This window comes from Cryptomeria japonica, chromosome 9 (assembly GCF_030272615.1).
Source record: "Cryptomeria japonica chromosome 9, Sugi_1.0, whole genome shotgun sequence".
Taxonomy (NCBI): Eukaryota; Viridiplantae; Streptophyta; class Pinopsida; order Cupressales; family Cupressaceae; genus Cryptomeria; species Cryptomeria japonica.
The window spans coordinates 473,438,607-473,465,253 of NC_081413.1; the positions used below are offsets into that span (position 1 = coordinate 473,438,607).

General features: G+C 37.0%; 1 protein-coding gene across 4 annotated transcripts in view; it reads right to left on the reverse strand.

Annotated features, from left to right (window-relative positions):
- LOC131075955 (long chain base biosynthesis protein 1b) overlaps window positions 1-26,647 on the reverse strand; it is a 108,448-nt gene that overhangs the window by 26,361 nt on the left and 55,440 nt on the right. For all 4 annotated transcript variants that reach the window (XM_058012946.2, XM_058012945.2, XM_058012948.2 and 1 more), the window contains 5 exons: window positions 26,102-26,193; window positions 1,892-1,985; window positions 1,710-1,782; window positions 909-1,041; window positions 221-401 (listed from right to left, as the gene is read on the reverse strand). In XM_058012946.2, the coding sequence (XP_057868929.1) occupies window positions 221-401; window positions 909-1,041; window positions 1,710-1,782; window positions 1,892-1,985; window positions 26,102-26,193 (573 nt within the window). The remainder of the gene's footprint in view (window positions 1-220; window positions 402-908; window positions 1,042-1,709; window positions 1,783-1,891; window positions 1,986-26,101; window positions 26,194-26,647) is intronic.

The following is a 26,647-nucleotide window of genomic DNA, read 5'->3' on the forward strand; positions in this document are numbered from 1 at the left end:
TAATACCAAGTAAATTTGCAGTTGTGTTCAATGATTCAAAACTAGACACACAATTTTTTGTTACAAACTGCAAACATGTTTCCAACTTAGAACCAGAACATTTCAAAGCATGTGGCTAACTAGCAGATTAAACAATACTAGAAAGAAGTGAACATTAAGGAAACGAGAATATAATGAGCAATCCATTAACGATGAAATTCCAATATGTTACCAAAGATACCTGGTAAATGGATTCAACTACAATGAAGCGTCGATTCAGCACCTTTTTGACCCGTTTATCTTGTAAGAAGACCTCCTCTAAGATCTCTTCTAAAGCTCCCATATCATTATGCTTGAAATGCTTTACAGTACTTCTTGAAAGGAATAGCCCATTTTGAATTCCCCAGTGTACACCTTCATCACTGCAAACAATTTTATGAGTACAAACACACAAGATGAAAATTTGCATCACAAATGTTTTCATTTTTTTATAAATAAATTCCAGGAGATCTGAATATGTTTAAGATTATTTGAAAGTCTACATTCATAAAATCATTAACCCGTGACATACATTTTCAATGGAGAAGAATATCCTAAACTCGGATATTATTTAGAGTTAACTGGAACTATTTATCAAATAAATGTCTACAGTCATAAACTGTCAGGAGGAATACTAGGCACATGTGCCTGAAATAAATTGCACAATATACAATCCACCAGTCAAAATAAGTATGTAAATATTAGCAATAAGAATAATAGCTTTCCAAGGCAATTATCCCATCTCAATATTTCCATCTCTTCTATCAATATATCATCCATCTAATTCTGGAGATTCAAGGACAAAGAGAGATTTTCACCATGAAAAGATATAAAATTATGGCATTCCTAGAAAATGGTATAAAGTTAACATTGAAATTATAGAAACTCACGCAATAATTAGATCACCCCGCTTGCAAAATGCTGGAATTGTACTAGCTGTAGTTGAAAGACCATATGAATAGAGAATTGATCCTGGCGTCCCCAAAAACTTCGAAATTCTGGCCTCACAATCAAGATGAACATCTACCAACAACTCCAGCAAAAATTTTAATACAATAAGTAAAAACAAATAGAATTACTACCCCTACCCAATTCTGTTTATACTTTATACATATCATATATATGATGCAATGCAAGCGATGATGTATGAATGCAACCATTCAAACCATTGTTCTCAGGAATCAAAAGCACAATATTGTAGTACAAGTGAGCAACAAGTACCAAATGATCAATTTATTTGGACATGATGTTATGTCAGGATTAGTTGTCCAAAACTTCTTGGCACAAAAACATACAAGAAAATAATAAATTATAGTAAACAAGTGCTAAATAAATTATTAAATACACATATCAATAGACTGATGTCAGTAATAATAAATTTCTACATGAATACTTTGAGCTCTTTTTAGGGCTCAGACTTATACATAAACAGATTACAAATGTAACCTTAGGTCCTTACCTGAACATAGCACAGTCAAACAATACGGTTTGATATGCACCATATAATGTTATTGCCAAGCATGCTAAGGTTTTTATACTAATAGAACTTATCAAAAGTTCTGTTTTATCATATTTCCCATTTGCATTATCAATACTTACATATTTTCATAATTCAATAAAGGCCTAAAAGTTAATCTAGTTATTAAAGAATAAATATTGAATAAAAATCAAAAGTGCAGTCTCCTTCTCACCAATAGTCCCATAGAAGCCACGAGGACCACAAGATCCCACACCATATTTTTTAAGGGATGCATCACATGCTTCCTGAAAAGGAATATTATTAGTCAGTTGAATCTCATATTACAATACAGCGATAGTAACTTCTAGAATAAACAAGCAGAAAACAAGGTAGAGTCTTTTGTTGTTCACTCACAATTATCTTCTCATTCCCTATTAGTCCAAGATAGTTTGCTGAAGCTAAATTGATAACTTCTTTTCCACTTACTATGGTATGTGGACCCGCAGCACTACATCATACAAAAAGGTTTACAAAAAATTCTGGTTACATGAAGCATTGCAGCAGTCATTACAAAATTAGTTGTTTAATCAAAAAAACCTAGCTTTTTCTTTACTTAGCATAAAATCCTGACCAGATTTTTTTACAACTCTTACAGGCCAAAATGTTTTATCTTTGTTCAGATTTTAGAAACTTGATAATTAAAAATTACATGTAAGCTACTAGTAATCTAGGTCTCATAACTTTTACAAATGGATGGTACACCATATTCTGCAGAGACATGCCACTACCATTCAGCTACCCATCCCTGCTCTTGTCCCCATGCTATTTTCCTACTCAAATATCAAAGCTAAGATTTAAAGATACTTCTAAGTGTCTCATTTTTTTATGCCTGCATTTCCTGGTACCCCAAAAGGGAGCTCGGTTGAACATAGGTAGCCATTTAAATGTTTTTATTGATATGATGATGGCTTGTATTGTAAACTTCAAGTCCTAACTTTGATATGTTTTGTTGATAACTAAGTTTTTTTGTTGTTTCATTGCATTGTTTAGATGCCCCACAATACTTTATGTGCTGTTCCATTTATCACCAGCTTCCTTAGATGTAAAAAACGAGAATAATAATGACAAAGGAATGTAAGAGAGTTAGAGACCACTTGTAATAATGTATCACTTGTTGAATCCATAATCACTTTATGTGGATCTATGGTAGATAATATCCTGGAGTTTGCATGTAACTCTCAGAAGACAATTACTTCTTTCCCAAGGTTAGTGCTAATAGGCTAGCAAGATCTTACACTGGTTCACACTATGCTTGGCCTTGCCACTAAGCTTCAGTTACATGCAACAAAACAGTGAAAAGATCAAATCCACAGAAGAAACAATGAAATAGCTTTGTTGGGTTTGTTGTCACAGAAAAATTATGCAGGGTAGAGCTTCCACCAATACCTCACCATCTTTTATCACCATACTATAAGAATCCTAGTATCAATCAAAATATGCATGGAAATGCTTCAGACATATTCAAGGGTGCTCAAAAATGCTAATTGGATTAGGGGCAGTATATTGATCAGCAATTCTCTTCAACAAAGACCAAAAAAGGCAACTGGATTTCAAAGATTGACATACTCAATTCAATGTCTTTTAGCATCGTCATCAAAACCTCATTCTAATGATAAGATTTTTGTCCAAAATGAGCTCATTAATATATACCACCAGCTACAACTTGAGCATAGAGTGGATATAAAACTGCAGATGAGTTTCCTGATTCTGATTTCCAAGTTTAGAGGAAGCAACAACCATGACCTATCTCTAGATTTTATTAGTTCGCAACATGTTTTAGTTGGATAAACGCTTTTGTTTAAAACACCAACCTGATATAATCAATAACATTTCTTGTACAGTCAAGTCGTTAAGGTTATGACAAGTAAATCTTCTAGTATCCTTAAGGTGGTTTTCTAGGTTCCTAGATACTGTGAAATTTTTAGTTAAGGAAAATTTGTAGAAGAGTATGAAGTGGCCGGTAAGCCTTAATGTTTTGTCCTTGTCGTCTACAGAGCAAAAGAGGGGTAAAGTCACCATCATCCTCTCGATCAAAACTATGACTAACATACAGCCTATGAAGGAACAATCTCTACAAAAAACCTACAACCTGATCACAAAAAACATAATAATAAATTTTAAAAATCAAGGTCCAAGCATATAACCTAAATCCTAAGCTTCACAAACCCATCTTTGGATCATTATGGCCAAAAATCACTCCATTGATCCAAAAAGCATTTAGTGATCATGCTGGAGCAGGTGTATCAATGCCAAATATATCCCATGAAATTGGCCCAGAGCTACTACCTAGTCCCTCTTGCAAACAACAATTTCATGGTTTGAATCACATAATCTATGCAACCTGTCAGTCAACGTGTGAATCACTGAAATCAGTTTTTCAAAATGAACCACCTAAAACCCCTCAAAGTGCTGATAACTCCAAAAAGTGACAATTTAAAAAACATAATCTACCTCAATCTTAAGGTGTAATGTCACTTTTCTCCTAGAGTTAATTAAATATTTGCAGCGGAATTAATATCATGGATAATATTAGTGCTGAGTCTGCTGACATAATTTGCAATTTATAATGTTATCAAAATAGATATAACTAGCAATGCATACTATACATTTGATAGTTTATAATAACTCTAAAGGAAATACTTAAACATAATAAATTAAATAACACAACCACATAACTCAATATTATTATCACCAAATTCATATATCATATTCTCAATATCTTTTTTTTTTTTTTGGCAAATTGCTATTGTGGGGGTGTTAGCTCCCATTTCATTAAAACAGAGAGAAATTTACATCAACATAGTCCTAAATACAAAGAACATCAAGATTCGGATACCTTCAATGACTTCTCAGATTCTCTCAATCTGAGTTGGAGTCAAAAGATTTTCATTTAAGTTAATAAAGTAGGCATAGGTCTGCACGTTGTTTCTTGATAATCTACCTCTCAACATGGCGATCGCCTCAAAGGTAATTCATGTCCCCGAGCATTCCTACAGTCGGTTTCTTCTTCAGATTTCTAGGTGTAGTAGAGGCAGGACCCTGATGGGCCGGATTACCATTCTTTTTATTGCTTTCTTTGCCCACTAATGATTCCCAAAAGTGCGGGCAATGTTGTAAATGAACCTTTCCAAAAGTGTCGTGTTGTGCATGTGTACTTGAGCCAAAGTTTGTTCTCCAATAATCTTCCTCACAATGCCCCCCTCAACATCATCTTTAACCTTGAACACTATCACTGATCAGATGTTGCAATCGCATTTGCAGTCCCGAATAGTTATGTATTCCTCTTCGTTGGAGCTTGCAGCCACCAACAATCTCACCATTGATGTTTCCGTGTTGTCCCTAGGAAGCTTTATTGCATTTAAAACTCGCACCACCGCCATAGCATGGGAATCGATGATCAAGCACATGATGTCAGGTAGGTGGAATGGACATTTGATGGGGAGACGCTGATGGAAATTTCATTCATACTTTCATTCCTTGCTTCAAAATCACGAAATGTGTCCTCAAACAGTTGATTCACATTTAGTCCATTCAAAGCCAGTCAAGATTCTGAAAATCTCCCTGTATTATCTGCAATGTCCTTATCTATGATGCCTTGGAGAGATCCCCAAGGAAGATAGGTATCTGATGTGAGTGAGGGTACCATTTGTTCGATGGCCAATTTAGAGAGAAGATTCACAGCCAAATTAGCCTCTCTTTAAATGTGCTTTATAGTGTAATATGATATCTTACTGAAAAATAAATTGTCTCTTTATTTATGAATATACAGCGTATATATAGGAATTTACACGACAGTGTTCTAAAAAGAACAAACCGTTGAGCTGAATCTTCAAACTCAAGCTTAAACTGACAATTACGTCTTCTAATAAAAAACGCCTAAATAAAAAAAAACTAAATGAACTCAATGACAACTAAAAATAGCTGACTAAAATTTTTTTAAATATTTGAATACCCTCCCTTAATGGTCATTCTATCAACTACACCAAGTTGCCCCCTAAATTTGACAAACTTTTCCGGACTGTAAGACTTGGTGAGGATATTGCAGTCTAGTCCTTAGTTGGAATGTACTACAATATCACTGATCCATCTTCGACATGCTTGCGGATAAAATGACAATGAAGCTCAACATGCTTGGTCCGCTCATGGAAGACTGGATTTTTGGCTAGTTTCAGAACCCCTTGATTATCACAGAACAAGAGAGTAGGCCTTGCTTGAGACATTTTCATGTCTGCAAGAATCCTTCGAAGCCGAATTGCCCCACAAGCTACCTTCACAATTCCCTGATACTTTGCTTCAATCAAGGGGAGAGTTGTTGCCTGCTGCTTCTTGCTGGTCCATGTGACTGCACGTGTGCCCAAACTGAAAACGTAACTAGAAGTAAACTTTTTGTCCACAACACAACCTGCCCAATCTAAGTCCATAAAACCAACGAGTCTAGGATCTTTGCTTCTACTATACAAAATGCCAAAATCAGGAGTTCTCTTCATATATCTCAACACACACTTTGCTGCAACCCAATGTTCAACATTTGGTGTTGACATGAAGTGAGAAATGTAACTCACAGCATAATTGATGTCAGGTCTAGCGGCAGTGAGATATATGAGGCTGCCCACTAATTGCCTAAATGAAGTTTCATCCACCACATGTGAATCCGATTTGGATGACAATTTCAACCCTTTCTCCGTAGGTGTAGATGCAGGTTTGCAATCGTGCATCCGAAATTAATCCAAAAGATTCTTGGCATATTTTGACTAAGAAATGAATATGCGACTATCTGTCTGCCAAACCTCTATACCAAGACAATAATGGAGACGTCCCAAATCTATCATATCAAAAGTCTAGCACAAATCCTATTTGACCTGGTCAATCAAATGTGCTCCACTACCAGTAATGATCAAATCATCAACATAGATGACAAGAAGAATCTCACCACTAGCATGCTTGACATACAGCTTTGGATCAGAAGGACTACTTTGAAAGCCTTGATCAATCAAGTACTTATCAATTTTTATATACCAAGCACGAGGACCCTGTTTGAGGCCATAGAGTGCTTTCACCAATCTGCATACCTGGTGTTCCTTACCAACAACCTTGAAACTTGGAGGTTGCGTCATATAGACTTCTTCCTGCAAATCACCATTGAGGAAAGCACTGTTGACATCCATTTGATGGACTTTCCATCCAAATTGGGCTGAAATCACGAGGACAAGCCAAATGGTGCTCATCTTGGTTGTCAGAGCAAATGTCTCCTCATAGTTGATGCCCTCCTATGAAAACCCTTTTTGCTACCAAACATGCCTTATACTTATCAAGGGTACCATCAGCCTTATACTTGACTTTATACACCCATTTGCAGCAAATGGGCTTCTTCTTTGCTGGAAGATCAGACAAGAACCAAGTGTTGTTCTTCAAAAGACTATTATGTTTGGCTGCCATAGCCTATCCCCACTCAGGTACACCTTTAGCCTCTGAATATGTCTGAGGCTCATAAATACTATGAATGTTGGCCTAAGAGAAAAATTAACTATCAATTGATTGCTCTTACCTCTAGATGATCTACCCTCAATCAATTCATTATCACGAAGATCACCAATGGTCTTGGCCCACCACTTAGGTCAAAGAGTAGAAGTACCAACATCTACTGCAAGAAGAACAACATCACGTGGGATATTTGGAGCTAACTCATCTGGATGCAGATCCTAAGGTTGCTAAGGAAAGTCAAGTGGTGCAATGTCATGCTTGGGAGAAGAGTCATTTGAATCGCTCCAATCAGGTGGAGCTAAGGGAAGGTGAACACCCATATCTGTAGCCTTCGAAGGCTGATCCTTAGTGCTCAAGACAGAAGGAGGTTGAAAAGGCCCTCGTTCTCCATCAAATACCACATCTCAAACGAATATGAGACGATTAGTGTCAACATCAATCAGCCAATAAGCCTTGTGAGTGTCACTGTAGCCCGTGAACATCAAATTCTGGCTCTTGGAATCTAGCTTCATGTGCTTAGCATCTAGAACCCAAACATAAGCAGTAGAGCCAAAAACCTTCAAATGACTGATTTTGGGCTTTCTTCCAGACCAGGGTTCCTCTAGGGTCATCTTCTTAAAGACCTGTGTGGGAGATTGGTTCAAAAGATAAACTGCAGTGTAGTTTGCTTCCACCCAAAAAAAATTTGGAACATTTCTATGCTCCAACATAGACCAGACCATCTCAGTGACTATACGGTTCTTGCACTCAACAACACCGCTCTGCTAAGGGGTGTAAGGTGTGGTAAGTTGATGCTTAATGCCATGTGATGCACAGAAGTTGGAGAAATCAGTAGAACAAAATTCCCCACCATTGTCAAACCTAAGAGTGACAATCTAACAACCTAACTCTTTCCACTAAGGCCTTAAACTTTTGAAACATGTCGAACACCTCTGATTTGTGTTTAAGAAAATACACCCACATTTTCCTATTGAAATCATCAACAAACAGGAGAAAATACCTGCATCCAGTGACTGATGGAGTGTTCATCGGGCCAAAGATATCTGCATGAACCAACTACAAGACCTTGGACGCTCTCCAAATGTCACCATCTAAAAACGGAGTCCAATGTTGCTTTCCAACATGACAAGCTCCATAAACTCCATGATTCTGAGTCTGAATCTCATAATCCAACAACTAGACCCTCCCAAACTAACTAAGAGAGATGGCGAATATTCAGGTGCTCATACTGTTGATGTTAGAGATTGTTGATAAAAGTACTCTTGGTTACGAAAGCATGCTCCTGAGAATCACCAAAATCAACAAGTCTATAAAGACCATGATCCTCAAGGCCAACACCAAGTGTAGTGTGAGTCTCCCTATCAAGAATGTTGCTCTTGTGAGAACTGAAGACGACATCCAGTTGTGGTGAATGATGTATAATCTAACAAGCTGAGAGCAAATTGAGATCCATACCTAGGACAAAGTATACATCGAGAAATATCAAATCTTTCCCTCCAAATGAAATCTAAATATTGCCCTTGCCGACAATAGTATACTCTTCGCCTCCTAAAAAAATCATTGAATCAATGAAAGGCGTGTACTCGGTAAACCAATCCCGACGATGTGTGAAATACCGAGAGGCGCCAGAGTCAATGTACCAGGCAAATGAATTCACGTGATCAGATGGGTGTTGGGCCATGAACGCATAGAAGGCAGACTCCTAATTAGAGTGTGTAGAAGCTTGGGCCTTTTGCTGAGACCCTCCCTCTCAAGATTGCTCGAATGCCAACCGCTTCTTGCAATCTTTCTTCGTGTGGCCAAACTTGTGATAGTAGTTGCACTGGACACTTTTCTTCTTAGAAGACTCTTGAGATTGACCTTGTGTTTTTTGTTGGGAGGACTAACGTTTGCTTTTATTTTCATCGGAAGCTTTGGCTGTGAAGGCTTGTTCAGTGGAGGACGAACTAGCACTGTTGCCAAACTGTTGCTTCCATCTACCTTGTTGCAAAAGCTTGTTGCAGAGATCAAGAAACTTCAGATCAACACTAGTAGAGGTGATATTGACCGTCTCAATGAAATACTCGTAGGATCGGGGGAGGCTTTTTAGCATGATCACTAGCATATCCTCTTCCTCCATCTTGCGGCCAATAGTCTCCAACTGGTCACAGATGTCCTTGACCTTCATAAGATGTGCCTTAAGAGACATCTTCTCATCCATCATGATAGAAAACAACATAATTTTGAGAAAGAAAGCTCGGCTCTTGTCAGACGTTTCATGAAGATCCTTCAAGAGATATCTCCCAAATCTCTTTAGCTGTATTTCCGGACGGCACCTGAGGGAGCTGATCAGCTATAATAGATAATTCGATGAGCATTACAGCCTCTCGATTTTGCTCATCAAATTTGTCCTAATCTTTACCCACTAGTTCGAGATGAGTACTCTTGCCCAAAACAACTTGATCAAGGCAACGATCCTACAAAATAGTAAAAAGAACAAACCATTTAACTGAAGCTTAAACTGACAACTACGTCTTCTAATAAAAGATGCCTAAATAAACAAATACTAAATGAACTAAATAACCATTAATAGAACAACTAAAAATAACTGACTAAATAATAATTAAATATTCTAATACTTAACCAGCTGATACCGGACCCCATTAGTTTACATTTTTAGTTTTCAACTTGGGGCATGATTTGTGGTGATGGTGTTAACCACAATGGCAGAGTCACCTTCCATGTTGATGTGATTTCAGTTCAGCTCTCTGCATTTTTTTAAACCTTCAAATATTGCCAAGAATTTTGCAACATTATTGATATCTTCTGGCAACTCAATGGAACCCACCCACACAGGCTTCCCAAGACAATATTTGATAATATATTGAGCCCCCGATATTCCAAGATTGCCCCTGTAAATGCCATCAAAGTTAATCTTCAATCTTCCTATAGGGGAAAGTGTCCATTTTCTCGAACTACTATCAATCTTGGATTTGATAAAATTGGCTTTGGGCAAAATGAGATGCTTCTAGACATTTGTCATTTGATCATCCCATACTAAAAATTACATACATTTTTTGTTAATGACGTTTGTGTTTTAACGTTCACAAATGCCAATTTCAATCTTGTTAAATATTGTCTCAATTGGAGCCTCAACTTCTTTGAATATTCTTGTGTTCCTTTCTTTCCATATTTGCCAAATAAGCATCATCGGTGCAACCCCACACAAACTTGCCTAGAGGGAGTTGTTGTGGATAATTGGCCACGAGGAGAAGACCGCCATAATGTTATTAGGGAGAGGGTCTTGCCAACTCAACATTCCTCTGAAATTTCCCCAACAAGCTTGGATGAAGTCACACTAGGCAAAAAGGTTATCTACCATCTCTTTATGGGATTTACAAAGGGGGCATCTGAAAGGACCTGAGAATCCCATCCTCATCAACCTATCCCAGGTGAGGACTCGGTTAGGTAGTCTTGCCCATGCCAATACCCCAGCCTTTGGTAGGACATTTTGGTACCAACACAGTTTTGTAGGCCACAAGCAACATGCATTCTCCCTATAGCCACAGTGTATCCAAGATTTGCCAAGCAATCCCCTATTTTTTGCCGCACACCATATGATCTCATTATCACAATCAGATAAGAGCATGTGTCTATTGCTCAATTCCTCTACCTATGTTTGTGGTTTGCCCATAGGAAGCATGTGCTTTCAAATTGAAAGAGCAAACATCATCATGCAACCTTATGTCCATGTGATCTCGAACATCGCAATCAAATGTTTGTAATGTGAGTTATGTCTTCCAAACCAGGAATTGAGAACAACGGGCAATAGCTATTCCAAGAGTCTCATCAAAAAGAGGCCTTGCAATTGTTCCTTATTTTCAAGTTTGGTGATCGATAATGAGCCATCTACATTTTGTCATGAAGTTCCATATGGAGGAGCCATGCAATGGTCAAAATTCGGTAAGAGTCGTCATCATCAAGATATTTCTTCTGAAGGACCCAACACCATAGAGCATTGGGGTTTTTGTACATATGCTAGATAAGTATGGTGCCCAGAGCAATATTGAGAAGCTCTAAATCTTGGATACCAATACCACTAATGGATTTTCTTTTTTTAACTTCATCCCATCCTACCAAAGGGACCCATTTTTTATTATTTGATCCTTCCCATAAAAATCTCCTCTATAAAGTTGAGAGTTTTTATGCCCATTCCCTTGGTGATTTCAACACATGGGAGCATGTATATTAGGATAGTTGTCACTACAGATTTCAAAATGGTGATACTTCCAGCTAGCATGAGCCAATAGCTTTTCCAATATTCCATTTTCTTTCCACACTCAGTTATTGTTTCACTCCAATGATTGTCTCTGACGATGTCATTGAAAAGTGGAACCCCAAGGTATAATGATGGGAGCCTCACAATGCTAAATCTAAGTAGATGGGAAATTTTGCATTGGCCAACATTCCCTATATTGAATAAAAAGATCTTTGATATATCTCTATTGATAATATGTCATGTTGTGTGTGTGTGTTCTTCCAATACAATATTGATTTTTGCAGTCTCCATCGTCAAATCGCCAAACAACAACATGTTCCCTGCAAAGAACTGATGTGGGAAAGCGGGCAGATCATTGATACCTCTACAAAGTTTTTATGCCATTCCCTTGGTGCTTTCAACACATAAGAGCATGAATATTAGGATAGTTGCCACTACGGATTTCAACATGGTGATACTTCCAGCTAGCGTGAGCCAATAGCTTTTCTAGTATTCCACACTGTTATTGTTTCACTCCAATGATTGTCTCTAGTGGTGCCGTTGAAAAGTGGAACCCCAAGGTATGATGATGGGAGCCTCTCAATGCTAAATCTAAGTATATGGACAATTCTGCATTGGCCAACATTCCCTATATTAAATAAAATGATCTTTGAGTTATCTCTATTGATAATATGTCATGTTGTATGCGTGTATTCTTCCAATACATTATTGATTTTTGTAGCCTCCTCCATCGTCAAATCATCAAACAATGTGTTACCTGTAAAGAATTGGTGTGGGAAAGCAGGCACATCATTGATGGCATTGATACCTCTCCAAACACCATCCCTTGCCAAATTTGAGATTTTCTTACTCAGAGCATCAACCATCAAAAGAAATAAGAATTGGGTAAGGGTCCCCCTGTCTGAGACCACAAGCACTTTCAAAAAAGCCACACGGAATCCCGTTAATCATAACTAAATATCATGGAGATGAAATACAACCAAAGATCCATTGATTCCACTTCCCACAAAATCCATATTTCTTTAGTCTTTATTAAGATTCGCCACCAAACTCTATTGTATGTTTTGCTGATGTCCAATTTCAAGAACATGCTTTTCAGGTTGTTTTTCTAATCGAATGCAAAACCTTATGTGCAATGATAATGCTGTCAAAAAATGTTCCTTTCTAGAACGAAAACACTTTACTCTTGGGAGAACAATCTTGGTAGTATTTGTTGGTCTATTTTCCATCACTCTGCCAGTGATTTTGTAGATAGCATTACACAATGAAATGGGTCACAAAGTAGGAATAGTCTGGTTTTTTCCGTATAGAGAAATGTTGGTGTAGTTTAAGTCCTTCAAAATCTTGCCTTTCTCTCTCGATTCATCTATAACACCCCAAATATCTTCCCCCATGAAACCCAACAAGTCTTGAACACCAAAGTCAAGAATCTGTCGAGCCCAAAGGCCTTGTCTTGATGCCTCTGAAAGGTGGCCACCTTCACTTCATCTAGAGAGGTGGGAGACATAAGGTATTTGTTGTCCTCATGAGTGACTAGTCGAGGGATACAATCAATACAACCAACCTCGACGGGTTTCGCTACCCCTGTACCACCTAGCAAGTTTAGAAAAAATCAAACACCCTCGAATTGAATGTCTTGGGGCTCAGTAATGATGCAGCCATTTGGTGCCTTAAGTTGGGTGATCCTATTCCACTCCCTTCACAACTTTGTTACATTATTGAGGTCTCCTTCATTAAACCATACTTCACTTGACTTGGATCTCCATTGACACTCCTCTCTTGCCAAGATTTAATTGTACTCAGTTAACAGCTACCTTTTCTTTAACACATTCCATATGAGTCATACTGTTGTGGATGACAACCTCGCTAATGATCTCCAATTCTTCCTCAATCCACTGCTTTTCTTCGAAAATGTTGTTTAAGGATTTCTTGTTCCATTGTTTCAGCCTTTCTTTCAAATGTTGCAATCGCATACTGAACATAAACATCTTTGTCCTAGTGAGATTATTTGATTGTCCACCATCCCTTCATAAAATCCTTTAGATCCTGTCATTCAAACCACACTTTTTCGAACCTGAATTGACAATTGGGGGGAGGGGAGTCTTCGCTAATATTAAGTTCCAGCAAAAAATGATCAGAAATGGGGATCATTTTGATCTGGAGGTCGGTAGTGTTTGAAATTAGAAATCAGTCTAGTCTTTTTGCTATGTTGGTAAAATAGTCCCTCCCGTTATTCCAACTATATTTCGTATTCATTAGCACGATGTCAATCAGCCCATTCATATGAACAAAGGAGGCAAAATTACTCTAAGCTTGCACCACTCTTTCCAAGCCCCCCTATTTTCTACTATGATCAAAAATTGAGTTAAATTCCCCTGCTGAAATTAATTTGCCCACCGTCACGTGGAAACCTAGGCTCAAGGTGTCCTGAAGGGTTTTCTTGTCAACAGTTCTTATTCGGCCATTTACACTATATATATGGAAATTTAGATTGGAAGAAAATCTATTAATGCCTCTAGATGCCCTAACATAGTTGTTGAAAATCCAATTGTAGCGAATCCACTGAAACCTTGCACAATTTCCACATGATTTTGATGCCTCCAGATGCCCTAACAGAGTTGTTGAAAATTCATTTCCAAACTTTGCAATGTTTAATAGAGTTTTTAGCCTCAATAGAGAAGAGCTTGAATTTCTAAATAAGAGCTAAATCGATTAACTGATTGTCTAGCTAGTGCTTGATCATGCGCCTCTTGTTAGGGGCATTCGGGACCCTATCATTCCATTTGAGGATCTTCATTGCCCTCTAAGGGAGGGCTCTCCTCCTATAGATCTCAGCATATAGGATTTAATTAAAGTTTGTTCCTTGAGCAAGGCATCCTCTGCTTGCTTCTATCTATCGTTTTTCCTACCAATCTTTGACCTAACAAGCCCTGATTTGAGCAATTTTGAAGCAAACTGGCTTATGTTCCTTGGATTGATGATATGCAACTCATTCCTAATCAGAAGATGAGTCCACCACCACATTTGTTTCCTTATTCTCAACCACCACAATTTCCTTTGAAATGCCCTTGGGATTGTGAATATCCTTGTTGGGTTCAACAACGTTTGTCTAATCAAAAGCATTATCCGCTCTTGGGATGATAGGGGGGTTTGACACCCATATTATCCCTCTCCCACCGCAATCCTTTCTTCATTTGAAGTCTCCACTAGATCTGAAGTTGAGGTCAATTGTTTCTTTGGAATCCATATTTTGATTGGGGGTTTAGAACATCCAATTTTTGAGTGCGATCTACTTCTGCATCTGATGCAATAGAATTTAATTTCTTCTATATCCACTTTATACGTCCATACCCCATTCGAAGTGTGAATCTATATAGATTGGGGTATTTCTACAATAGGGGTAATTTGGATTTGTACATAAAGTGTTGAATTGTCATCCCCCATATCAGTATCTAGGGTTTGTCCAAGATGATTGCCAATTGGATTAGACAATCTGCAGACCAATATTGGAAAGGTAGGTTGTATAAACTAATCCATAAGGCACCCATTCGACGGGCTCATTGCTCTTGGATTAAAATTTGGTGTCCATTTTTGTGTACACATCAAGATCATCAAAGCACCATGGATTTCTCTCCAAAACGTCTCTATCCATCATATTGTCAAAGTCTACCACAAAGAAGTTTTTCAATAAAAAGTAAATTTCTACAACGTTATCCCAATAGTTCTTGATCCATCGTCTGAGGTCCTCTCTACCAAAGCCCACCAAGGATTCAACCGATAATAGTTGTTTGTTTAAGGCAGCAATGTCATGATCTACAATCTCCGCAATATTGATATCCGGAATTTTGCAATTATGGTTGTCCGAAGGTAAACTTTGCTTAGGAACCGAGTCGGATTTTTTATCAAATTCACTCTTCTACTTTTTCGCATTCCTCTGCATCTGAAACATTTTTCAATATAATACAATACATTTTTAAATATAAATATATTCTCAATACATGCTATCATCAAGGTTTTCCAATACTTGAATCTTCAGCACTTGGAATGATCATTCTCACTCTAAGAATATTTCAATGGTCTTGGCCCTCATAGCTATGTCACATCTAGGAGGGACCAATTCTTATTCAAAACTAACACAGAAGCTTCCCAAGCATCAACAACATGCCCTATAGTAATTACTCAACATGTACAACAGCCCTCAACAGGACAATCCCGAGTGTCCATTGTACCGAAAGTTGGACGCACTTTGTGTACCCCCTTCTCCCATGCCCGTAGACCACCAAACCACCTACTTATTCTTGTTAAAATAATATTGATATCTTTTGTAATGGTCATCTTCTATTTTTAGTGGTCATCTTAGTTGTCGACTTATATAGCTATTTAGCGTTTTAGTCGACTTATTTAGCTTGTTTAGTTAGCTTTTTATTATTTAGCTTTTTGAAGCTTTTTAGCTTATTTGATTTCACTTTAACGACAAGTTCTTAATTTAGAACGTCGTCTTGTAATCTCTATATATACATGTGTATATCGTTGAATAGATTATCCGTTTATTTGAGCAATCAATTTTTCATGGTATCAAAGCGGGTCAATGGGCTTCTTAAGGATTTGGAGAATTTTTTAATGAAAAATTCGTCTTGCTACTTGGATATAATTTCTAAAAAAAATTTCATCATATTTTTTGGAAAAACGATTCTGCTTTTTCAAAAGCTTTTTGTTGGAGTTTTTTTCTAGAGATTGTTTTTTATGTCCGATTTTCTTGTGTGTGTGACGGCTCTTCTATCTGGGATTTCCAGTGACGCCGCGAATCTGACTAGGCCAATTTCGCGGTTTTCCGTCTTCGGCTTTCTTAGTTGCGATTTTCATGCGTCTGACATTCTAAACGGCGATATTTTTGCTACGCGACGGCGTGATTTTCGCTAGTGTTTTCCGCGATTTTTCATGGTATCGTGGACGTGCGATTTTTCCGCGCCTTCTATCTGCGTTTTTTTTTTCTCAACGAAGTTCTTTAGTGGGCGGTGTTTATTTTATGCCAGTGGCATTTTTTTTTCTGAAATCGCGACTTTGTGTGCTTACGATTTTTTCGACCTCCTGCAGAAAATTTTGGCGTCTAGGGCATGCTTTCCTGTTTTGCCCTTCTGGATTTCGTGCTGCCAGGCGCCTAGGGTTTCATCCTCATACCTCCCTCAATTTTTTGTGTCTCTGAAATTTGTGGGCTTGTACCAGCGCCCTGAGTATTTTTTTCAAAAATAGGACTAGGGCTATGCGCAAACCTAGGGTTTTGACCCTATTTTTTGTATCCTTCTTTTACAGAAAAAAGACGTCTGTTTTTTTTGCTTGTTTTTTTAAATCAGAGGTTATTTTTTTCTACCAATCATTCTTTTCTAATTATTTTTTCACGAAAAATTTCAGTTTTAAATTTGCAAAAAAATTTCAATTTCTGGGTTTCTCCAAAACCTTGAAATTTGTGCACTGGGATTTGTGCCTCGCATTCCACTCGGGGGTTTCAGATTCATTTTGCAGCTGCTACTATTCTGATTTTTAATCAGATTCTTTTGTCTCGTGCCTTCACTAGGTTGACCTTGTTCAACCTTCGTTTTCGTGATGGCATCTTTGACCAACATCAAGTTGGAACACAGTCAGAACTTCAACAGCTGCCACAACACCTAGAAACAGTGCATGTTCACGATATTAAAATATTTTTGCCTTGTTCAGATTGATTTAGGCCAACCCTCGTCCTACAGGTCTCAGGGTTTTCATGATTTTTTCCTAAAAAATTGTTTGCAGGGTTTAGAATTGTTTCCTTAAAAGTTATCATCTGTAATCCGCAATTCTTGCGTGGGATTTCTAGGTTTTCACGATTTTTTCTTCAAAAATTGTTTGCTGGTTTTTTACGATATTTTCCTCAAAAATCATCTGTAATACGCGAAGTTCGCATGGGATTTGTGATTCACGAAGTTCTCTGGTTTTGATCGATTTTTCTCCTCAAAAATCTTGCTTTGTTGTAGTCAATTTTGGGTTGCACTGTCAGGGCGAACATCTGCAACTGTGGTATCTTGCAGTCTGTTTAGGAGTTGTTGGAGCAAACAGTGCTCAGTACTCTTCTGCAAAAGGGTTTGCTGATTTTTCCTCAAAATCATGGTTTCAAACTTCAGTAATTCGCGAGTGAGGGCTACATTAGTTTGGATGGCTTTTGGTACTCTTGGTCATTTACATTCTACCGATCTTAGGAGGGTCTCCGTAGCAACAGAGTGTTCTTTGCATTTGTGATCATAACACCTGCAATGTCTTCTGTAGGGTATTGAGTACGATGACCATTAGGGAGGGTGTTAAAATAATATTAATATCTTCTGTAATGGTCATCTTCTATTTTTAGCGGTCATCTTAGTTGTCGACTTATTTAGCTATATAGCTTTTTAGTCGACTTATTTAGCTTGTTTAGTTAGCTTTTTATTATTTAGCTTTTTAAGCTATATTTAGCTTTTTTAAGCTATATTTAGCCTTTTTAAGCTTTTTAGCTTATTTAATTTCACTTTAACAACTAGTTCTTGATTTAGAACGTCGACTTGTAATCTCTATATATACGTGTATATCGTTGAATAGAATATCCGTTTATTCGAGCAATCAAATTTTCAATTCCTTGAGTGATCTCCATGCCCCCTTCTCAAGTCTTACATGAATGCTTTATATAATATTTTAAGGAGTAATTTCCAAGCCATCACACTCTTTCACAAGAGTTTCGTTTTTTATAAATTATTTAATAAATAATCGTTGCTCTCCCTTTTTAAAAGGGGTTTTTTATAACTATTCTTTATTAATCCCTCTTTTAATCAAGGGATCATATTATCCTTTATTTTTATCTCACTTTTGGTTCTAAAGAGATATTTCATAACTTTATCTTCTCTTGGGGAAAAAGTCACATAACAAAGGGTCAAAAAAATCTTGAGGTTGAACTATGTACACTATAGTCTCCCTCTGCCTCTTGCCCTCCCACCTCCCCCTTTAGATGTGAGATTGAAACATCCATATCATATGACCATAATCTGCAAACTCTATGAACTCTCCAAGTTGCCAAGTACTCTATTCTTTTTGTTGGGAAAGTTTTTACAAGTTTAACTCGCAACTTTTTACATAGGAAAAATCCGGGTATAATGTTCGATAAAATGCATTTTTATACATTGTTTTTTATATAAAACCAAGCATTTTCTCTTTCGAGATCTAAATTTTTTATCAAATACATTTTGTAATACAATTTTGCGAAAAAATGTTTCTTTAAAAATTTAATTTTTAGTACTTAGTTGTTGAGCTTTTGTCGAGTATTTGCCAAGTTTTTGCTTCCTAGGCAACCTCACCATGTTTGAAAATACCCTTCATCCACTTACTCATCACGATCCTAGGTGCACTAGTTGACATACTTCTTCAGACGACTTTTTCCCATCAACTTTGAATTTCTATTCCATGGTTCGGAAATTCTAAGAATACTTCCCTAATGAGTGCAAACACTGAACACCCAAAATAGCATTACCATTGATGAAGGGACAAAAACCACATGCAAATCGGACTTAAAATTTGATATAAGGTATCCTCTCAACCCAAACCACATACATATGCAACTCAGATATACAAGTAAATGTAGAAAATCAGCAAACTACTTCTCATTAATTCAATCGAAATGTTCAAGAAATGAACAAACTATATAGCAAATCTGCAAATACATTGCATGGTAACCTTATAGGCATTACAAACACTCCAAAATCTGATATAAAGTGATAAGAATCAGTCACAATAACAAAGAGAAATTACAATCCAAAACACTTCATCTCATGCACCTTGGCAAAATTGGCTCTCAAACCTTCAACCTTCAACCTGCAACAAGAATCAACATGGCTTCATATCTCAAACCTGAAATCTACCCATAATCATATTTCTCCATCTTCAAGCCTGCCATCTCTTCTAAGACATATTTCTTCTTCCCCTCAAACCTCCCAAAAATCTGAAAATGGGAATCCTTGAATGAATGTTGAAACTTCCCTTTTAACCACCATAGTTACCAAACCTGAGGTTTGGTTGTTGGCAATATGTGTTGTCATTGATGCCAACCTAATGCCTGACAATATATGTTGTCCTTGATGATGTGTTCTTGATAATGGGTAGCTGTTGTGTGTTCATTGATGTTATTGTGTTCTTGTTGATGTCAATGGCAAGAGTGTTAGCATTTGTTGTCAACCTGCAGTTTCTATTGGGTTGTTAGATATGTCTTGGTAAAATATGAGTAGATAGTAATTACTGATTGCAATTGCTTTGGGTTGTGGATGTCCACCTTCTTGGTGTTTGATTTGTACATTCCGTATGATGCACTAATGGTAATCATGATAAGTTGTGGATTTGTAGCATGATAATGATTAGGATGTGTTTTCCTTGGCCCTAGCACTCTTGTTCAAGCTAATATTGTTTCAGGAATGTTTGCGGTATGATGGGATGTGAATGTTGGAAAGAGTATTTCAAGTCTGATTGGAAAAATGCTCCACATTCCTCCGCAATTGAGAATTTGTCTTACGGATTTCAACATGATGTTTATGCTCTATGGACATTGCACTACTATCTTGTTAGGTTCCTAGTGTTGCAACTGAAGTGGCGAGTGATTGTTGTTTGCTGACAATATGGTTGTCTATCAAAAGTGGATTTGATTGGTCCGGAAAATGATCCACATTTATAGGTTTATGTTTCAGGTGTTGCAACTTGGAGGACATGCTTGTAATGATTGTGCATTGTCTCAGTTCCAATTTCAGGTATTGAGGTTATCTGCAAGAAGAATTATTGATGTTTTGTTCAGGACCATGTCTCCTGGCATTCAGGCAGTGAAGTATTTTGTATCTTTTTGTGTTGCGCTAGCATGTATAGATGTGACAATGAGAAAGAAGAATTTGGGAATGTTGTTGGATGTTCTAGGAATGTCCTCATGTGCTTCGCAATGTGTTGAATGATTTGTTTGGTGCTGCATTGTGTATGATGTTGTCTTTCTAGGTTAATGTTGTGGTTTGGCTGACAGAGTTTTGTTTTCTAGCTTGTGCTATGATCTTAATGATTTGTGTTGACTTTAGAGAGCGAGTTGAGTTTTATTTGGGTCCTACCTTTGGTGTGTGGGGATCCACATTAAGTTGATTCATTTGGATGATGTTTTGGGCCAGCTGGTTATGTGCTACATTGTTCATCTCCACATTACCTTGTTACCGTTCTTGGATGATATGCGCTAGCATGTGTATTATTTGGAGCTACTTAGAGAAGTGTGATACGATGTTTTAGGTCCCTTCTATCTCTTGGATTGGACCTCATTCACCACAATTGTGATTGGTGGTTGACTTAATTGGACCTATTATTATCCCTTGTCGTGGCCAACCTAATCAATGTTTGCAATGAAGAAGATGGTATATATACAAGATCAATATGGAGTTGTGATGTACAGTGTTATGATGTGAAGTGTGTGAATCATTATATGTGCGAGTGTGCTTTCATGATCATATCATTTCCAAAATTGTTGTGATGCGAAAACAGTGAAATTGTGGTGGTGATTGTTGTTGGAGTTGGTTGCTTGGATTTGGAGAAGACTTTATGTTGCTGATTGAAATGTTTTGATATTGCATCTTGCCCTAGAGAAGTGATCTTCACTCTACAAGTCATGATGTATCTTGCCCTACAGTAGTGAGCTTCAACCTACAAGTCCTTATGTATCTTGCCCTACAGCAATGAACTTTAGCCTGCAAGTCCTGATGTATCTTGCCCTAGGATAGTGCATCTTAGCTTGCAAGTCTTTTAGGTGGTAGTAATCATTTCATATATTGTGAGTTGACTCTCACCATGGTTTTTCTCTGTTTGGATTTTCCATGGATATCTAGTGTTCTCTTGTGCATTGTGTTTCATTGTTCTACTTTTCATTGTTCTCTTGTGCATTTTGTTTCATTGTTCTCTTTTCCATGGATATCTAGTGTTCTCTTGTGCTTTGGAAAATAAAGTTTAAGTGTTTTAAGGTCCAGATTGATTCACCCTACACCCTCTCAGTCCTAAGGTGTGTTCAACATTGGTAAACCCCAAAAAGTCATGCCCCAAACAAGGGAAAGGAATCTTCCCAACTTAGAAATTGTCTTCAAAGCTTCTTAATGCTTTGTCATCTCCACCTCCAAACCTACCAAGAATATCAGTCCACGATGCCATCAATAGAAATCTTGGGCACCCCAAAATAGAAATTGCTCAATAACTCATTCTTGGGCACCCATTTTTAAATATTTAGCATTAAGGAAAGTATCATTGAGTCAACGCAAGTTGTAACTCCCATTTCCCAAGCCCAAAAAGGAATATTCTAGATTTTTGATTGAATATGCCAATTTCAAATTTGAATCTCCTATCTACCATGGATGTTCCTGCATCAAGCATCCCCAACGTCTACTCTGTAGAAATCATCTATGGTGATATAGTTGCCTAAATAAATGCTCTAGTAAGGAACCCATATAGTACAAATCTTATTGAAGACATCTACTACCACTACATTGAAGCCCTCAAAATCCTCTACCTATGGACCCCTCTTGGCCACCAAGACTACAACAATGAAATTGAGGGTTGCCACATTGTCCACCAAGACAATGATTTGTTGCCCTTGTAAGACTCTGCATACTCTAAAATGAGTTGTACCTAAAAATACTTGAAAGAGTAGAAATAGTTCCTCCTTTTACCTCCCTTGATGAATGTTCATCCATATATGTTCAATCCTCTAGCACACTACCAATTGCTCTTCCAGCCTTCTCTTCTTCACCATCTGAAACCACATCTACGTAATGAACCTTCCCTTTCCCCATACACCTATGACCATTTTTCTAAGGTTCCTTGCAAGAGAAACACTTTTTCCTGCGTAGTTCATTTCTAACCTCCTCATCCATGTTGTCCCTCTTCGGCCACCTCCTTTTGGAAAGGTTTCTTATCCTTCTTTGCTGGAACTAGTTTGGATTGAAATATGTTTTCAGGAGCTGAACTCTCCATATTACGAGCCCTCTTGATGGCATCCTGTAAGGCTTTGTCAATCCCTCCATAAATAAAACAATCAACATGCGCTCAAAGACATTTATGACCATGACTGAGAGATTTTAGAACTCTAATATGTAGGAGTCAATTGACCCCACCTATCTCAACTAAGCCATCACATTCATATTCATTAAATATTTGAAGCATTACATTCAACATATAATGTAAAATATAATTCATATTTTTGTTGTCATAAACAATGCACAAGAATACATTTTTAATGGATTTGCTAACCTTTTTAGAACACGAAGAATCCAACATCATACACTACTATTAATTGTTCAACCTCATACAAGACTGTTAACTGTTTAATACCCCACGAAATTATGGGTCTTCAAAGCCAACACACTACCCAACAAATAACACTAATTCCTAACACCACCTTTGGGATTGTCAAAACCTTTCGACCTATCCTTTTTCCTCACACTAACTAACAAATGATAGCACCCAACAAACGGAGGTTCCACAACCCACCAACTTGTATAACACCCACATTTAATCTTGCTAATAAGAGCAGCCATTACCCAGCAATAAAAAAACATCAAAGCCAGCAAGGTAAAATTAATCACCCAACAACAACAAACCCCAATACTCAACCAAAAGTGTTAATCCTTCCTTCCAAACCCAATGTCCACCTGCTAATGATAGTCGACTAGCACAATACCTCAAATGCCTACCTTATGGTGAGTTATATGCCTTCAACCTACTTTGTATGTCTCACATAACACCTTGAATCAACACAAAGTTTGAAAGCAATTTGCCTCTTTTAGCAATTTGCCTCTTTTAATTGACTGCAATCTCATTTACAACTAAGCTTAAAGTCTTAGAGTGTACATACAAACTAGCAGAGTCTTGTTGCAATGCCAAAAGACATAGATTACAATAGACCCCCTCAAATATTTATAGGAGAGGAGACTTGAGAAAAAGGTGGGAGGATCCCAACTAACTTGAGAAATTCTCTCAACCACCATGACTTATTCCAACTACAGTCCTAATTTAACTCAACTTGTAGTTGCTTTACATGTAATTACATTTTACAAAAATGCAAGTAAAAGTGACACTTGCAATTACAAAACTTTTTTTTACATGTAACTTGTCAAAACAAAATTACAAATGCATAATTGAAACTTATTCTATGTGTCCGAAGACACGACTCTAACTACATCATCTTTTGTCTGTGATGATCTTCATGTTGCTTCAAGATTTTAGAACTTGAAGTATTCAGGATTAGTGAAGACATCTCGAACCGGAACGGGAATTTGCATCCTTAATGATCTTTGTGCCCTTGGCCAACGAACTTTAACCTTATCACAGGCTTAGGGTAGTACCATTTCTTCAAGAAGGAAATTCTTCTCCGTTGTGTTCTTTTTCCATGCTGGATTCACTTGGATTATTGACCCTTAGGTTGCCCCATGAATTACTGCTGTATCTCTTCTTCTTTTGTTCACTGACGAAGAAACCATAACACCTTATTCAAGATGCAATTGTTATAAAACAATGCCCATGCCTTGATTTGTTGGTTTGATAAATAGTGTGTGCAAACAAAATTGACAAGGGAAGGGATAAATTGATGCAAATTGGACCCACAAGTGAATTTCGGGTTTTGAGGATTGCATTACATGTGTAGAAAACCAAGAGCATTGACTTGCAATTGTAGAGAATGGACATGCTATTTCAAATGTGTAATGGGAAAATACAAGTTTGCACTTGTAATTGGTTCCTAGAGACTCATTTTCAAGTGTTTTTTAATGCATTTTGGACCAGTTTCGGGTTTTGGAAGGCTGACTGCAAGTGCAAGTATAGGGAAAAACTTTTACACAACCACTTGTAATCAGGTCTTGAAGATCCAACTACAAGTGTTCTTTATTTGCACAGAGGGAACATTTGAAACTTGCTTATGAATGAAAGAAACTTGCAGCCGCCTTGTGGAGATCCGACCATGGAGGGAAGGGCATTGAAATCAAACTTAAATCTGCAAAAACGTGGCAATGGTAGAGCAAAAATGGGGGATTCAATAAAGTTGCAGATCTTGCCAAATGTTCTTCATGCCAAAAATCTCTCCAATCGGGGTACATATGAGCAAGAGCAAGTTAAAAATCGACAAAAACACTTGCAAAACTGATTTCGGGTTTGGGGAGACTCATTACAAGTTTAAAATAACTTGTAATTCCTCATTGCAAGCATTTCGGGTTTTTCATGACCCATTACAAGTTGAAAATGTCTTGTAATGCTTTACTTGAAGCAAATCAGGTAATTTTTGGTTCATTACAAGTTGCTTTTTGAATATAACTTGTAATGGGGCTTTTAAAATCGCATTACAAAATTTAAAATATGACTTAAAGCCAATTTCGGGTTTTGGAAGTCACTTTACAAGTTACTTTTTGACTTAAAGCCAATTTTGGGTTTTGAAGGACACTTTACAAGTTACTTTTTTGACTTAAAAGCAATTTCGAGTTTTTTGGAGACAAAAATACAAGTTGAAAGACTTGTAATTTGAATTACCTGCAATCACCTCAAAAACACCCCAACTTGACTTGTAACTTGACTGTTTAAACAATGGACCCGATTACAAGTAAATGCATTTACTTGCAATAAGTTTACTTGCAATGACATCTAAAAGTTCCCCAACTTACAATGACATCTAAAAGTTCCCCAACTTGCAATGACTTCTCTAAAACCCGAAATTGCACAGAAAATGGCCAAAATGGAGGCCAAAATAAATCAAAATTTTCACAGAGATGGAAGATAAGCTCGTGATTGATTTACCATCAAGAAATCTAGACTTTCCACCTTGGGAAGCATGCCCTAGAGCCTTAAAATCACAAATTTTGTATTTAAATCTCCTACTTGCAGTGACTGCTCTGAAACCAGAAATTGAAGAAAAAGCTAGGAAAATGAAGGCCAAAACTCACCAAAACTTGGACAACAATGGCAAACACACCTCCTGATGATTTGACCCTATCAAATATGAGTTTTGCACCTCGTAAAACGTGCCTTAAAGACAAAAATGACACATTTTGAGCAAAAATTTGTAGGGGTTGTCATATTTTTGAAAATTCAAAAATGAGGACAACAATACTAAGAGCTAGGGTAGATTACAAACACGCATATCATAGCATGTCAGATATTAAACATAAGATCCATGTACATGTATCAATAACTTCAAGATAATTTCATTGCTTCTCAAAGTGCTGTACTATAAAACAGTCATAATACAACATGTAGATACAATATGTAAAAGTTACATAATTTTTTCGTACTCTGACTTGGACTCATGATTACCCAAAATGCATTCTCACATTACTAATCTCCAAGATCAAGTTTGGCACCTAAAATTATTGTGTACTCAGCAGATTAGAGAACATCTTGCAAGTTTATAAATCTTCTAACTTTTGGGAGTGTCTCAATACTCGACACAAACATATATTTGCAGGTTGGTTTGCTGACACCGCACACTACTGCTTGATTAACTTTCTCATTAATACATTACATACATCACTTGAGGCTTGCACAAAAAACAAAATAGTCATTATTTCTAGTAGTATGCCCATTCATAGATCATTCTATATGCATGCAGCTAAAACATTATCTCTCTATAAAAAGATGCTCATAATCTAGAACATGATAAAATGCCCAACTAACTATCAACAATTTTAGAAAAATATTATTAAAATTAAAAAATTAATTGTAGCAAAGCTGCATACATATATCACTCAATATTCCTGAAGATAAAAAATAAAAAATATGACATCGATTACCTTTCCAAAACAGGAGGTTCGTATTCCATCTCCTTTGTAATGGGCGGATGAAGAGGTTCTGGGACCCATTCCTCACACAGCTGATCAATTTCCTAAAATAGAATTAAACCAAGTTGTTTAGTCTAGGGTATGAGAAAAAAAATACAATTTTTTTTAATAAATTTCACTACAATGAAGAGGTTCCAAGCTCAGCAGTTACTTCCTCTAATAATAATATTTAGCTGAATCATGAAGATACCACCGACTCAGAATTAACCACTAAACTTCCTTTACTTCCTAGGAAGAGGATTTTATTATTAATGTTTGCAGATGACCAAATGTAGTTAATGAGACTATATAAAGAATTGACCAAAAAAAAGACAGTGCACAATGCATAATATATACCACTAAGAGCAAGATAATTATTTATTAAAGCTTAATGCAAAACATATAGAATAAATTAACAACAACTAATAAGAGGCACTGCACATGCTTACTAGATCAAAATCAAAATTGAAACCATCCAAAAGACAACTAGAATTGCAGCCAGTGTTGGAAAAATCACTT